The sequence below is a fragment of the Pleurodeles waltl genome, chromosome 3_1 (assembly GCF_031143425.1).
Source record: "Pleurodeles waltl isolate 20211129_DDA chromosome 3_1, aPleWal1.hap1.20221129, whole genome shotgun sequence".
NCBI classification, from domain to species: domain Eukaryota; kingdom Metazoa; phylum Chordata; class Amphibia; order Caudata; family Salamandridae; genus Pleurodeles; species Pleurodeles waltl.
In genome coordinates this window covers 1,598,779,393-1,598,795,994 of record NC_090440.1, presented here as the reverse complement: position 1 = coordinate 1,598,795,994, position 16,602 = coordinate 1,598,779,393, and the positions used below count along the sequence as shown (strand labels likewise).

At 44.0% G+C, this 16,602-nt stretch overlaps 1 protein-coding gene across 1 annotated transcript in view; it reads left to right on the top strand.

Moving 5' to 3' along the window:
* Positions 1-16,602, top strand: part of ACVR2A (activin A receptor type 2A) — a 249,853-nt gene that overhangs the window by 147,825 nt on the left and 85,426 nt on the right. Inside the window, exon 8 of the mRNA XM_069225237.1 lies at positions 6,812-6,926. Coding sequence (XP_069081338.1) covers positions 6,812-6,926 — 115 coding nt within the window. The remainder of the gene's footprint in view (positions 1-6,811; positions 6,927-16,602) is intronic.

The following is a 16,602-nucleotide window of genomic DNA, read 5'->3' as shown; positions in this document are numbered from 1 at the left end:
GTTCTAGCGTGAAGATAGTTTTGCATGGGTGTGTAGTTCTTCCAGCACACAGAAACAAACTGTGTTTTTATGGAAGGTAGACATTTTCAATTTTAAATGCACTCATTTTCACCTTAAATGTGTTCACAATTCCACAATGTGTTGGCTGCTTTTTTTTTATTTTTTTATTTTTTTACGATTCCAGGGAGGGCTGTAATTTGTCTGTGATTGCCTGCCTCACAAGGAAGCCACACATGGATGGATGGATGTGGTGTTTGTGGTGCAGGCTACTTTGGCACGGATGCCAATTTTCTCTGACAGTTCTGAAATCAAAATTCACACCATGAGATTATTTGATGTTCAAGATGATTTGGAGAGAGATTCCTCAACGTTGTATTGACATGTTACTGGCCATCTTACTTTATGGCTTGGACCTGCTCATCTAGTCTGTGTTCATTGGCCAGCCCCCTCCCCCTCCACAGTGACACTGGGGGCAGTATATGGCTATAGGAGGTTCCTGTGTTTCAGTTTGAGTCATAAACAGGTCAGAAGCAAAGTTGTTTGACACCACTGAGGCATGTGGTTCATTATGCGTCATCATTGAACAGTCTGCCACTGAAGCCAAAAGCCTACTTTGCATCTAAATTTACACCATGTTGGACAACCCTATGTTCATTGATAAAGATATCAATAGCCTGTCTCCTCTCCATAGCCCTTCTTTCACATTTATTTCAGTTGTTTTATAGCATCTCTTACCAGCGTAGGGTGTTGATGTACTTTGCAACAAAAAAAACCACACACACACACACTCTCACACAAGGGCACTAGAAGTGTAGGATTCACACATCATCCATACTGGTAGGCATTTTTTAACCCCCAGGGTGTCTGGGCGAGCTGGTCTCATCCTGGCACAAGGTTTCCATGTGCCTGGGACGAGACCAGCTCGTCCTGCACCCGGCCCACACACCCCAGTCGGGGATGGAAGGGGAATCGCTTCCCCTTCCGCCTGGCCCCCCCTAGCTTCCCCCCCCCCCCCATCCTCGGTACCTCTGATGACATCAGCATGCAAATCGCATGCTGACCTCGGATGCTTCCAACGGGATCCCGGAAGAGAAATGCAAAATCATTTCTCTTCGGACCAGGAGGTGGGGCGGGAGAGACATGTAAGGAAAGAAAAGACCTTTCCTTTCCTTTCATGTCTTTCGAAGCATTTCGTTGCAATCGGGCAGCAGAAATGCCCACTAGACACCAGGGATTTTTTTTGTGTGTGTATATTTCAATAAGGGGAACGGCCCCTTGGGCAAGGGCTGCTCCCCAGGAGGCCAAATGATTTTTACGCCATTTCTGCCCTCCCAGGGAGGGGGGAGAAAACCCCTTAGGCACCAGCAGTGCTTAATTTGTACATAAAATGGTGCCGGTGCTCAAAGTGCTGCTTTTTAATCCGCGGCTGCTGCAAGTAAATGTGTGAACATGGAATACTGAGGCGGCGTAATCCTGAAGCCATCTCGCCCTCTTCAATCCATCTAAAGCCACTTCCTGCCCCTTCAGCTCACTCTGCAGCTTTCTACTTTCTCCCTTTGTGACGCTTTTTCATTTTTCCATTCATCCATCTTTCCCATGTGTGTCTTTTGCTCGCAGCAAATGCTTGAAGCAGAAGAGTAAGCCCCGGCCTTCAAAAATAAGTGCTGGTGCTCAGCACCGGACACAGCAAGCACAAATTAAGCACTGGACACCAGGGATTTTTTATTTTTTTTATAAATATGTGGGGAGCGACCCCTTAGGCAAGGGTCGCTCTCCGGGAGGCCAAATTATGTTTAGGCAATTTCTTCAACTTGGAATGTTGAGGGCTGCAGTTTTTGGACTTTGGGACACTGCCATGTAGAAAAATCCACAAGACCTAGTCATATCTGAAAATTAAACATCTGTTTGATTCCAGGGTGGTGTGCTTCACATGCACCCGCACCATTTTCTTACCCACAGTGCCCTGCAAACCTCTAACTTTGCTGGAAATAACACATTTTCCCCACGTTTTTGTGATGGAACCGTCTGGAATCTGCAGGAATCCACAACATTCCTACTACCCAACATTGTCATCTATAACGACCACAATTTAGCTGCACTTGTCAGCCTAAAAATGTTTTTTTTCAAACTGCCCTTCTGGACCCGCTTCGGTTCCCCCTCAATTTCGACATGCTTTGGGCTCCTCCCTGTCACAGCCACTTGGCCCACCTACACAAGTGAGGTATAATTTTTACCTGGCGACTGAGGGGAACATCAGGTGGTAGGAAATGTATCCCGTGCGGTGATCCCACACAGAAATGTGGGAAAAATGTATTTTATTATTTAGCTAAATTTGAGGTTTGCGAAGGATTCGGAGTAAGAAGACATTGGGGGAATCCACGCAAGTCACACCTCCCTGGACTCCCTCAGGTGTCCAGTATTCAGAAATGTCTGGGTTTGGTAGGTTTCCCTAGATGGCTGCTGACCCCAGGGCCAAAAACCTGGGTGCCCCTCCCCATCCCCCACCCCCATGCAAAAAAAGGTAGTTTTGTATTTGATCATTTTGATGTGTTTAGTTAGTGTTTTGGGGCATTTCCTGTCACGAGCACTAGGCCTACCCACACAAGTGAGGTACTATTTTTATTGGGGTACTTGAGGGAATGCTGGGTGGAAGGAAATTTCTGGAATCTGAGAGAAGCCACAACTTTGTGTCACCGAAATGTGAGGAAAAAGTGTTTTTTTTGGCCAAATGTTTAGGTTTGCAAAGGATTCCGGGTAACAGAACCTAGTGAGAGTCCCACAAGTTACCCCATTTTGGATTCCCCTAGGTGTCTAGTGTAAAAAAAAATGTGCAGGTTTGCTAGGTTTCCCTAGGGTGCCGGCTGAGCTGGAGGCCAAAATCTACAGCTAGGCACTTTGCAAAAAACACATGAGATTTTAATGTAAAAATGTGATGTGTCCATGTTGCGTTTCCTGTCGCGAGCATTAGGCCTACCCACGCAAATGAAGTACCATTGTCATCGGGAGGCTTGGGAGAACACAGAATAGCAAAACAAGTGTTATTGCCTCTTGTCTTACTCTACATTTGATTCTTCCAAATGTAAGACAGTTTGTAAAAAAATAAAAAAATAAAAGACGTCTATTTGAGAAATGCCCTGTAATTCACATGCTAGTATGGGCACCCTGGATTTCAGAGATGTGCAAATAATTACTGCTTCTCAACACCTTAACATGTGCCCATTTTGGAAATACAAAGGTTTTCCTGGAACCTATTTTTCACTCTTTATATTTCAGCAAATGAATTGCTGTGAACCCGTTATAGAATGAAAACCCACTGCAAGATGCAGCTCATTTATTGCTTCTGGGTATCTAGGGTCCGTGATGAACCTACAAGCCCTATATATCCCCGCAACCAGAAGAGTCCAGCTGACATAACGGTATATTGCTTTAAAAAATCTGACATCGCAGGAAAAAGTTAGAGTAAAACATGGAGGAAAAATGGCTGTTTTTTTTCACTTCAATTTCAATATTTTTTCATTTCTACTGTTATTTTCTGTAGGAAACCCTTATAGGATCTACACAAATTACCCCTTGCTGAACTCAGAATTTTGTCTACTTTTCAGAAATGTTTAGTTTTCCGGGATCCAGCATTGGTTTCATACCTATTGCTGTCACTAACTGAAAGGAGGCTGAAAGCACACAAAAAAGTAAAAATGGGGATTGTCCCAGTAAAATGCCAAAATTGTGTTGAAATGGGTTTTCTGATTCAAGTGCCTGTTCCTGAAAGCTGGAAAGATGGTGATGTTAGCACCGCAAACCATTTGTTGATGCCATTTTCAGGGGAAAAAACACAAGCTGCCTTCTGCAGCCCATTCCCCCTTTTAAAAAAAAAAAGAATTTTCACTGTATTTTGGATAATTTCTTGGTCTCCTTCAGGGGAACTCACAAACTCTGGGTACCTCTAAAATCCCTAGGATGTTGGGGGGAAAACAGGACGCAAATTTGGCGTGGGTAGCTCATGTGGACAAAATGTTCTGAGGGCCTAAGCGCGAGCTACCCCAAATAGCCAAATAAAAGGCCTGGCAGCGAAGGAGTTTATAGTTCTTGGTCTGGGGAAGCATAAACTCAGGATTCAGGATGTAACAGTGGTTAGGGTTGAATACTCATACCAATTTATTTCTAACCAAACAAACCCTGTTTAGCAAAATAAGGATAATAAAGACTGGGACTAAAAATAATTTCTAACGTACCATGCAGTTTGCGTGCTACTATTTGAAGGCAGTTCATAGTTTACTGGGCTATTTTATGATTGTAATTTATGAACTGCACAGTAATAAAAGGATCTCTGGGACAACAGCAGTACCCCACAGAGCTTTGCACACAAAATACTGTTCTCTGATTTGCAGCCAGCATATTAACCCTCTGCACTGCAGTAGATGAGTCAAAACTGCCACTAGACAAAACTCCGATTTCTCCAGCAGGTATATTAATCACCAGAATTATCTTGACACTTCTATTGTTGCCTGAAAACTGTTGGATTTACAATAAACTCTGCAGTGCTTTTAAAACCATCCCTCCAATAACCAAATCGGCCTGCCAGGGAAACGCCCGATGCTCGCAACGGCCAGTCCGGCCTTGTCTTGGGGAATCCCATAAAATGCACATTGTTTCTTCTCATGTTATTTTCTTCTTTCTCTTTAATTGATATTATGCATATTTCCCTCACTGCATTCTCTAGATCTTTGCTTTCCATCAAGAGTGTTTTCTTGTCTATCATAAAGTGATCTTCATTTGCACTGATTCCATGTTTCATTTGCTCACATCCTTAACTAGGATCTAAGCTGCCTAATTGGATTTTCATATTTTTTTTAATGCTCTGTATTTTACATACGAATGTGATAAGCTGATATGCCTGTGATTTTTTGAGGAAGCTAGTGGCCTCTACATTCCTTTGGTGCAAGAGTCGAGCTGCATTGCAGTGTCTCAGATAGTCTGCTGAAGGGTGGGAATCACAGGATACATAGTACTATATTCAGTTATTGATTGACGTCGTAGAGAAAGAGTTCAGAGGAATCTACTCTGAAGGAGGTCCGGACCACTGGACAGTAGTTCCACTTAAGGCAGCATCTTTCTATATGCACATGGAGTGCCAGGACTAAAACTATTAAAGAGGGTTGTTCATTATTATCATATAAGGTTGCATGTACCCTAGAGAAACTTAGCGACTAAAGGCAAGCCTACCTGGACCCCGAGAAGATGGACCTGATTGCATATAAGGAGTCCTGGTAAGGTATAGAGAAACAGAACTCAAAGCTAAAACCAGAACTCGTTGAAGTTTCTCCATCACCAAGGCATTTAAATGATGGCATACAGAATCAGCGGTGACTAGTGGTGTAAGCGTGTTGATGGCCAGTGCCTGAATTCCAAGATGTTCAGTTGTGTGTTGTTTTTTTTTTTTTTTGTAAACACTGGCATTATGCATGTCAATATTTAAAAATGGGACTGGTAAAGGAGATATCTGGTGTGCTCTGTCACCATTGCATACACGTTTGGTTTGGACAAAACTGTGTCAAAAGACTCCACTTTTAACTCACTAAAGACATCTGTCTCATCTTAAAAATAATCCTCTATTGTTAAGGTTACTTATTCTTTGCAGGGCCCGTTGACAGAATTTACTTCAGTTCAGCCTTGTAGAGGTTTCTACGGGGTGTTCAGAAAAAGTCAGCAAGGTCCAAATCCATGCTCTATTACACCACATGCTCATAAAATACATCTGTATTGAATTTTTTAACATAGTAGCTTTCCTGAAGCTCTGGCTTGGATTGGGCGCTCATTAACGAACATTGGAGATCTGTACCCTACAGGAATGCCTGGAGACTAGTAGTTGCATTTGCAAAGATTTTTTGATTGGATAAAATTGACTCGAAATCATTGTCAGAGTGTCAGACAGAGAAAATGTGCTGCTGGAGTCTCCTGGATTAAGAATTCTCTTAACCATCAATGAGGGTAACTTACATTTTAGCTGGGTGGCCTTTCATCACATAGATAAACAATTCTGCATATCAACTTTTAGTAGCTTGATTATCAGATTATCTCTGATTTAATGCTGGTGAATCCCCAGAAACAAGTGAGTCCTACTCAAAACACTTCAGTACTAGGTATCTGAAGTCACACATATTGCATTTGGAGAAATTCCGATTCACTAGAATTGGCCTAGGAAAGAGTATGGTGACCTTTATAGAGAATATTCTTTGGCTAGCAAAATATCCTTCCAGTGTTGCACATTTTCATTCACCCATTTGAGTCCTCTTGTAAATGATGAATGTGTGAAACAGTCCTTTTGACAAATTGGGGGATCTTGTATTCATTCTTTTGGTCTAGAGTACTCGCTTGAGTTTTGTGGACATCATAAGGTTGCTTCAGAATGCTTGTACAAAAAAAATTGATTTAATCTAAGACATTGATTCACTGAAAGCATATATTTGGAAACTTAGTGATGGTCATATTTGAAAGGTGCTTGCTAAACCTCACAGGTGTCTTCAGCATCCTCCATAGCCTGTTACATTCACATGCCTTACAAATGCTGTCTCAATAGTTCCAGTGCACGTGAATTGGTGTATATATAATTCAGCAGACAGACATAATACAGCTTATTTTCAGATTCAGACCTGCATATAAAATTTTAATACATATATTTAACCTTCACAATTTGTCACACCATGAATTCATGTTACTTGTGATTGTGTTGATCAGAAATCCATTATATGACTTGACTTTTTTCTCACATTTAATAATGTGAAACTAAACAATAGATGGGTTTTCATTTTATTAGGGACATAAAAAGTAAGAATGTGCTTTTGAAAAACAACCTCACAGCTTGCATTGCTGATTTTGGACTGGCGTTGAAGTTTGAGGCAGGAAAGTCTGCGGGGGACACTCATGGTCAGGTATGTAGGCAGTTTGGTTTCAAGCAGCAGCACTTTTATCCATTTGTAATTTTGTTAGTTAAATAAAAAAAATTGTATTTTTGCATGCCTGCTGTTATAGGTCACAGAATATTTGTTACCATTTATTCTTAGAAAAAAAGTTTCAAGGGTGAAATCTTAGGTGAGTGACTATAATTATTTCAACAGTTAAATCAGCTTTATTTGATTGTTTCATGGCAGTCATAAAACCACAGTCAAACACAGTATATGATGTTATTTAGAAAAAATGATTAAAAACAACCATAGAACAACTTTTTAAACATTAATCAGTTGCGTAGACGTATGGGATTTTTTGAGAAGCTCCCACTTGCAGAGACCACCAAGGGGCTAGGTAACCTACATAAGACATAACATGCAGCTTTGTGCTGATAAAAATCATTTGATTTTAAAATTAGCAATACAAATTTACGCTTAGAAGATGCATAATATTTACAAAAGAAGACCTCATCACAGGGACTTATTAAAATGGTTGCTGAGCCATGTGGATGGAGAGGAAAACACAGGCCTAATGGTGCCTAACCAAAATTTGGTAAACAGGGTCCTTTCCCACTTGTCGTTCACAAAATCTAAGTAGGGTTCCACGCCATTGCACGTTTGGGTCATGACATAGTCCCTAAAAGTGGGCTTTTTAAGTTTCCCCTCCGCAAATGGACCTAATTAATTGTTTAAGCCTTTTGGTATCTTCCTTGCCAGTCAAACTAGGAAGATAGTCTGCCCAGGGTTTTGTAATACTCTTCATGTAACATGGCCATAGGATTTCATGGTCCTCGTCACATGCCTGGCAATCAGTAATGACCATATAATTAAAATGGGCATTCCCATTTCTCCATTAGCGATCCAAAAGAGAAAGTTTGATAGAATCTTCAGAATAAGGAAACACCAGCTCCCCTTGTGCAAAAGTGCTGACTAGATGGTGGGAATCCTTGTAGGTGCCTACAGAAGAGACTTTCTCCCTGCTGTGGTTTTGCACAATTTCGATCACCACAAATGGTGGCCCAATAGATTGACAATGGGATGCACTTACATTTGTAACATTTTAAGATAGATAACACGTTTGTTTCCCACCTTTCTGGCTAATTTAGAAACAGACTGGTTACAACGAAGACCCCTTTGTGTCATGTAGGACAGTCAAATACATAAATCAGCAGTTACTTATTGAGTAATTTCTTCATGGTAATTGTGATACTTTTACGGGGATGAATCCTCAGTAGGGCATCAGATTGTTTCCATGTTATGAATACCTAAATGTTTCCAAATTAAATGTCTTGAACATTTTCCTTTAGAATAATAAATTATTTTTAAAAATCAGATATAATGGAAGTGTTTTCCAGTGTAAGTTTTCAAGGCAATTTACTGTAACCAGTCTAGGTATTTTAATTGCATCACTGGGTTCTGCTCTTTGCAATATCTGAACATGCTGCCATGAGAGTAGAAGGTCTCTCATCGAGTGTTACTCAACCCCACCGGGATGCTCTTCTCCTAAGTCAGCCACAATTGTGAAGTGTGATTTACCAGGCTTTTTGCCACATTCTGAAATCCCCTTAAATGCGTAGGATATAACATACATGCTTGTGAAATTACTTTTGACTATTAGCCACATGGCCATGCTTCTGACTAGTTTATAAAGAAATGACTGGTATAGCTATAACAATTGGAATGTAATGTTCCGCTGTTTTTAATGTGAGTAAATGTCATTCTTTCTACCAGTCATATGTAGTCTGTTTTATAAATGTGATCAAGACATTACGAGCAGTAGTGACTTTATCATCCACTTACTACAGAATGGTGGTGTAGGGCACAGCTGCTTTTTGGGTTGAGCCATGAGGAACAGCGTTTCGGTCGAAACACTTTGCCAATAAAACATTTTTCTCAGCAATCCAGTGGAGCGCGAACTTTGTGCTCTCATTGTGTGGTGTGTGGCCATTGAGATAGATGGATAGATATATTCACACACACTGAAAAAGGCAAAGGTTATAGGGACTTCATAGTTAGGGTCTGAATTTACGCGCACAAAAACCAGAGAAATTGAGCAATTATAGTTAGTTATTTCAAGTAACTAAAACTCGTGCCCTCGCAATGACCACTTGCCTGATCAGTAATTTTACTGCAGATGTTACAGTGACATTATCAATGATGTTATAAAAGACGTCATGAGTGCTGTAATTTGTGGGGTAATTAGAGCATGGCGAGGGTAGAAGTTATAGCTACCTTGGGGTGGGAGTTCTAGTTTATTTAAATAACTCTAACTGTTGAATTTGTCTGATTTTGTGTAGGTAAATTCAGTACCTAACTATAACGTCCTTTTTGTTTCCTTTTTTTTCCAATGAATACATTTTTTAATTTTATTTTTTTAACGTATAGTAATTTCAATACGTTAATCCAACCACCGCCGCACACGGCCTTTGGCCATGTGCAGCGGAGGTTGACTGCAGTACTGGGCCAGTAGCCAACCCTTATAACCACAAAACCCTGCTCATTGCACAGCCTTTGGCCGTGTGCAGCAGAGGTTGGCCGCAGGCCCTGGCCTGTAGCCAAGCCCCTATAACCACCCAATCCTGTGCTGCGCACGGCCAACCCTGCGCGCCGCCCATGGCCTCTGGCTGTGCACTGCAGGGGATGGCAGCAAGGCCTGGGCTCTGGCTCCCTGAAACCACCCAGAGAAGTTTTCTAAACTTGAATAAATTACGTAGTTAGGATGATATGTTTTACGACAAATGGAAAACAAGAATGTAATTGTCAAGTAAAAAGAGTGAGATCACCTTCCAGTATATACCTTAAACGTTTGAAGTTGAAAAGAAATAAAATTAGGCAAACAGCCAGATAGACACTAAGACTGGAACCTGGAGGGTCGGAGACATTATATAGACTGTGGGTGCCGTTCCTCCTAGAACGGGACGGAGGGGTTGTTTTTACAGGAGGATCAATAGAGGTGACCACAAGGTTGAATCGGAATGATCAGATCTGAATGTCCTCACACACCTCAAGGTGTGTCATCCTTCATCATGGACCACTCCTGGTCGAGTTGGCGCTGCAATAACTGACAGGCCCCTCGATGGGGGGGACTTTTGGCAGAGATATTTGATCTTTTGACATATGAGTGCAGGGGAGAGGAAATACAAGGTGTAGGTTGGTGCGCGAGTCCTTATCGGATAATGGGTCCTTCACATTTTGATGCAAAAATAACTCCTTCAGTAGCCAGTAGCTCCTCGAGTGGAGATAGCTGGGGCAGCCAACCACGACTTTAGAAGGGTACCACCTCCACTGATCTATGGTTATCTTAGTGGACCTTATCCAGGGTAACAACCACTGTGGGCTCCCAACTTCCATATACCCCATTCAACACCACTTCCTCTATTCCCTCAGCAATTCACTCACCCCACTTTTTTAGGCAGAGCCCAAAGACGAGGTACCTACAACAGAGGCAAAAGAAGAGGTACCAACAAAAGAGTCCAATGGCGGCAACCAAGAGCCGAACCACAGATGCAGCTGTGGATCAAGACGAACCCACAAACCTAGTGAAAACCCTCTCCACCAAAGTGATTGCTCCTCTTTAGAACACTGCCGTAGAAAAAGGCTTGAGGTTTGTACCAGCTCCGGTGGAAAATAGATTCCGCCTTGCCAATGATCCGCATGGATTCTTCTGAAAAATTTGCCTGCGTTCCTTCTTCTGAAAAATTCCATTACTTGCCTTCTTCCAAGATATATCTCCTCCGGAAAAGACTAACTCTGGATTACGGGCTCCATCAAGGTTCAACCCCACCACTGGGATGACACCTAATGAAGTGCTCACCTTTTGAGCAGGCCGTGCTTAAAGAAGTAGAGAAACTAGAGGATTGCAGACCTTTTCATCACATGTCCTCTCAGGAGCTGATGACAGTGAAACCACGCTCTACTAAAACCGGCAGACAAGGGCGGCACTATTGTGATTCTGAACACAACAGACTATAACTCTGAATGCCTCCACCAGCTGACAGATGAAAGATTTTCCCAACCGCTAGATGAAGAACCCATGTCAAGACTCACAACTATGATCAACACTATAGTGACCGCAGCAGAAACCCAAGAATGGATATCCAAATAAGAGTTCCTTATCAACCGTACTCCCAAGGTGTCCTACTTCTACATCCTGCTGAAGATCCACGAGGGGTTACTCCTTTATCCAGTTAAACCTATTGTTTCCAGCATAGGATCCCTGCTGGAACCCCTCAGCCAATTCTGCGATCACTTTTCTCACTAAAAATGTTTGACTACTTTACTTGACGGATTTTAGCTGTTAGTGTTTTTCTGACAGGAAAACTTAACTTTGTCAAATAAAATGCCATCCTTATTTGACAAGTGTTATGCCTGTGGAAGAAAGAAGGCCAAGTCCGACCCAAATGACGTTTGTATCATCTCCCTTCTCAAACATAAACCTATATTTTCCCTGGTGCTAGTGGCATATCTGCCCCCCACCTCTCTCTGATTCTTGGTGTAATATGTTCAGATATCTGACTGCCAAGTTTGCTTATGTCTGACATTTCCATGTCTTCAGCTGCTTTGTGGTAATGGTAACATGCAGCTGGCGACGTTTCCCAGCTCCATGTTTGATGAGCTCTGCCAGTGCACAAGATGTCCCCGACATCTAAAGGGAGATCCATAAGGGGAGAAGGCTCATGTTCGATTATCATTTTGATTGTGTGGCTCAATGTTGAGAGGTGGTGTGCTGTGAGGCAATGCACACATAGAGAATGCTAAATATTGACATAAAAAATATTGATACTAGCCTGGCCTATGCAAAAGCACAGACATTTTTGAAACCCTTCTGCTCAACAGGAAAGCTGCTTTTAAATATGTTCCAGTAGTATTCAAAGTAAAATCTATTTCTTTTTCTTGATCTGGGTGACCTCCATATTGTTTAACATGGCCAGCTCTACTAACGTTTTTTGTGAAGCATATTTCAGTTAAACCAACTGGAGTTTTGTTTTTGTAAAGCGTGCACTCTTAAATCTACTTCATGGCGTTTTCAAGTTAGTTGGCCAAGTAAAATGAGTGTGAAGTAAAGCAATTTCCCAGAAATTACCCTTTCACCCACACGTCCCAAAAAAAAGTTACATAATTGGGAGCCGTGGCCAACGGCTAATAGGTCAAGGGGATGGTGGGTCGAAAAAGTTGAAGAAGACTGCTCCAGGCTATATTCTCTGTTGTCGCCCATCATGCTTCTGGACTCTTGTAAGGAAATGCCTCCTTGGCATGGTTGCCCCCTGACTTTTTGCCTTTGCTGATGCTATGTTTACAATTGAAAGTGTGCTGAGGCCTGCTAACCAGGCCCCAGCACCAGTGTTCTTTCCCTAACCTGTACTTTTGTATCCACAATTGGCAGACCCTGGCATCCAGATAAGTCCCTTGTAACTGGTACTTCTAGTACCAAGGGCCCTGATGCCAAGGAAGGTCTCTAAGGGCTGCAGCATGTCTTATGCCACCCTGGAGACCTCTCTCAGCACAGACACACTGCTTGCCAGCTTGTGTGTGCTAGTGAGGACAAAACGAGTAAGTCGACATGGCACTCCCCTCAGGGTGCCATGCCAGCCTCTCACTGCCTATGCAGTATAGGTAAGACACCCCTCTAGCAGGCCTTACAGCCCTAAGGCAGGGTGCACTATACCATAGGTGAGGGTACCAGTGCATGAGCATGGTACCCCTACAGTGTCTAAACAAAACCTTAGACATTGTAAGTGCAGGGTAGCCATAAGAGTATATGGTCTGGGAGTTTGTCAAACACGAACTCCACAGCACCATAATGGCTACACTGAAAACTGGGAAGTTTGGTATCAAACTTCTCAGCACAATAAATGCACACTGATGCCAGTGTAAATTTTATTGCAAAATACACCCCAGAGGGCACCTTAGAGGTGCCCCCTGAAACTTAACCGACTGTCTGTGTAGGCTGACTAGTTCCAGCAGCCTGCCACACTAGAGACATGTTGCTGGCCCCATGGGGAGAGTGCCTTTGTCACTCTGAGGCCAGTAACAAAGCCTGCACTGGGTGGAGATGCTAACACCTCCCCCAGGCAGGAGCTGTGACACCTGGCGGTGAGCCTCAAAGGTCACCCCTTTGTCACAGCCCAGCAGGGCACTCCAGCTTAGTGGAGTTGCCCGCCCCCTCCGGCCACGGCCCCCACTTTTGGCGGCAAGGCTGGAGGGAACAAAGAAAGCAACAAGGAGGAGTCACTGGCCAGTCAGGACAGCCCCTAAGGTGTCCTGAGCTGAAGTGACTCCAACTTTTAGAAATCCTCCATCTTGCAGATGGAGGATTCCCCCAATAGGGTTAGGATTGTGACCCCCTCCCCTTGGGAGGAGGCACAAAGAGGGTGTACCCACCCTCAGGGCTAGTAGCCATTGGCTACTAACCCCCCAGACCTAAACACGCCCTTAAATTTAGTATTTAAGGGCTACCCTGAACCCTAGAAAATCAGATTCCTGCAAACTACAAGAAGAAGGACTGCCTAGCTGAAAACCCCTGCAGAGGAAGACCAGAAGACGACAACTGCCTTGGCTCCAGAAACTCACCGGCCTGTCTCCTGCCTTCCAAAGAACTCTGCTCCAGCGACGCCTTCCAAGGGACCAGCGACCTCTGAATCCTCTGAGGACTGCCCTGCTTCGAAAAAGACAAGAAACTCCCGAGGACAGCGGACCTGCTCCAAAAAGACTGCAACTTTGTTTCAAGAAGCAGCTTTAAAGAACCCTGCAACTCCCCGCAAGAAGCGTGAGACTTGCAACACTGCACCCGGCGACCCCGACTCGGCTGGTGGAGAACCAACACCTCAGGGAGGACCCCCGGACTACTCTCCGACTGTGAGTACCAAAACCTGTCCCCCCTGAGCCCCCACAGCGCCGCCTGCAGAGGGAATCCCGAGGCTTCCCCTGACCGCGACTCTCTGAAACCTAAGTCCCGACGCCTGGAAAAGACCCTGCACCCGCAGCCCCCAGGACCTGAAGGACCGGACTTTCACTGGAGAAGTGACCCCCAGGAGTCCCTCTCCCTTGCCCAAGTGGAGGTTTCCCCGAGGAAGCCCCCCCTTGCCTGCCTGCAGCGCTGAAGAGATCCGTTGATCTCTCATAGACTAACATTGCAAACCCGACGCTTGTTTCTACACTGCACCCGGCCGCCCCCGCGCTGCTGAGGGTGAAATTTCTGTGTGGGCTTGTGTCCCCCCCGGTGCCCTACAAAACCCCCCTGGTCTGCCCTCCGAAGACGCGGGTACTTACCTGCAAGCAGACCGGAACCGGGGCACCCCCGTCTCTCCATTCTAGCCTATGCGTTTTGGGCACCACTTTGAACTCTGCACCTGACCGGCCCTGAGCTGCTGGTGTGGTGACTTTGGGGTTGCTCTGAACCCCCAACGGTGGGCTACCTTGGACCAAGAACTGAACCCTGTAAGTGTCTTACTTACCTGGTAAAACTAACAAAAACTTACCTCCCCCAGGAACTGTGAAAATTGCACTAAGTGTCCACTTTTAAAGTAGCTATTTGTCAATAACTTGAAAAGTATACATGCAATTGAAATGATTCAAAGTTCCTAATGTACTTACCTGCAATACCTTTCAAACAAGATATTACATGTGAAATTTGAACCTGTGGTTCTTAAAATAAACTAAGAAAAGATATTTTTCTATAACAAAACCTATTGGCTGGATTTGTCTCTGAGTGTGTGTACCTCATTTATTGTCTATGTGTATGTACAACAAATGCTTAACACTACTCCTTGGATAAGCCTACTGCTCGACCACACTACCACAAAATAGAGCATTAGTATTATCTATTTTTACCACTATTTTACCTCTAAGGGGAACCCTTGGACTCTGTGCATGCTATTCCTTACTTTGAAATAGCACATACAGAGCCAACTTCCTACAACTCTCCTATGCCTCCTCCGCCAGCGCCCCTTACACCTACCTGGCCAGAGGCTCTTCCACAACCAAAGACGCCTGTGGAAGCACCTCTGCCGAAAAGGCCTCTTGCTTCTCCTCGAAGATCAAGATCTCCTCACTCCAAATCACATCATAAACAAGCGCATGAGCGCCTTCAGGACATTTGTCTCCACACTCTTCTTCACAGCAATCTTCTTTTTGCACGCACCACTACGTACTGCGTCCAGATCCAAATCGATAGAACACGATCAAGACTCCTCTCCTTATTCTGCTTCTTTCTCCAGCGCTTTAAGATATTTACCCACTCTGGCCGATTCTGCCAGGCCAAGGGTCTCTCCAGTGGATGATATTAACATTAATAATAACAAAGAGCTTATGCGAGGGGCATCGAAGTTGAGAAATCCATTGCCTGTGCCAGCAACATTGTCAGTAATATTCGAGATGCTTCAACGGGCATTGTCCAGACCCTCTCCTACCACTAGTTCTGGGTTTATTGCAACCAGCCATGGAGCTGTTCCTTACACCAGCTGCAGCCTAATTAGCTCCATCAAGGCTCCAGAAAAAGTATAGACCTCCGAAGCAGGACACTATGGGCCAGATGTAGGAAGCATTTTGCATGGTGCAAACTGCGAAAATGGCAGTTTGCGCATGCAAAATGCTCATCGTGATGCTCATTCACAATTTGCGAGTCTGTACCGACTCGCAAATTGTGAATGCGACTAGCAAATAGGAAGGGGTGTCCCCTTCCTATTTGCGGCTCTCATCGCAATGCTAAATTGCTTTGTGACCGCGAATGCGGTCGCAAAGCAATTCGCAGTTACCACCAGTGTCACACTGGTGGTAACCCATTCTCAAAAGGGAAGGGGTCCCTTTGTGAATGTTGGCAAAAATGTTTTTTTCGGAGCAGGCATTGGTCCAAAGGACCACTGCCTACTCTGATAAAACGAAACCAAATGGTTTCGTTATTTTTTTTATTTTGCAACTCGTTTTCCTTTAAGGAAAACGGGCTGCAAATTTTTATTTTTTTAAACTGCTTTATTTAAAAAAGTCACATACATGGATGTCTGCTGTCTTCAGCAGGCCACCATCCCTGTGAGTGCAGGGACTCGCTATGGGGTTGCAAAATGCGACCAACCTCATTAATATTAATGAGGTGGGTCTTTGCGACCCCATAGAGAATCGCAGACGGTGTCTGGGACACCGTTCTGCATCCGATTTTGCAAATCGGAACTTGCTACGTCTGGCCCCTTGTTCCTTCATTCAGATCCTCCCCTGTATTCAGTGGTCATCCTAGCTGCAAAAAAAGTGCACTCTAATACTCTGTCTACAGTTCCTTCAGACAGAGTCAAAAACATGATTCACTGGGACACAAGATATGAGGTACAGCTGCCACTACCATGAAACCTGCAAGTGCATCTGTCCTGCTGGGCAGATATGACAGAGCCTTATGGGACTCTATGCACCCGTTTGCAGAAGACCTCCTGAAAGATGGAAGAGAGGACTTCCTCGAAGTGGTTAATGAGGACATGATGGTCTCAAGTCAGGTCTTTAGTGCTGCTGCTGATTCCTCTCTGGCTGCCCAAGGATACTGTCACAGTTTGGCCCTTAGGCTTTGTCTTGCAGCCCTCAGACAAGAATATTAGCGGAGGATTCTTAATCTTGCCTTCTCAGGCAACACCTTATTTGGCAATCAAACCGATGACTAAATTGCTCAGATGGAGACCTTGAA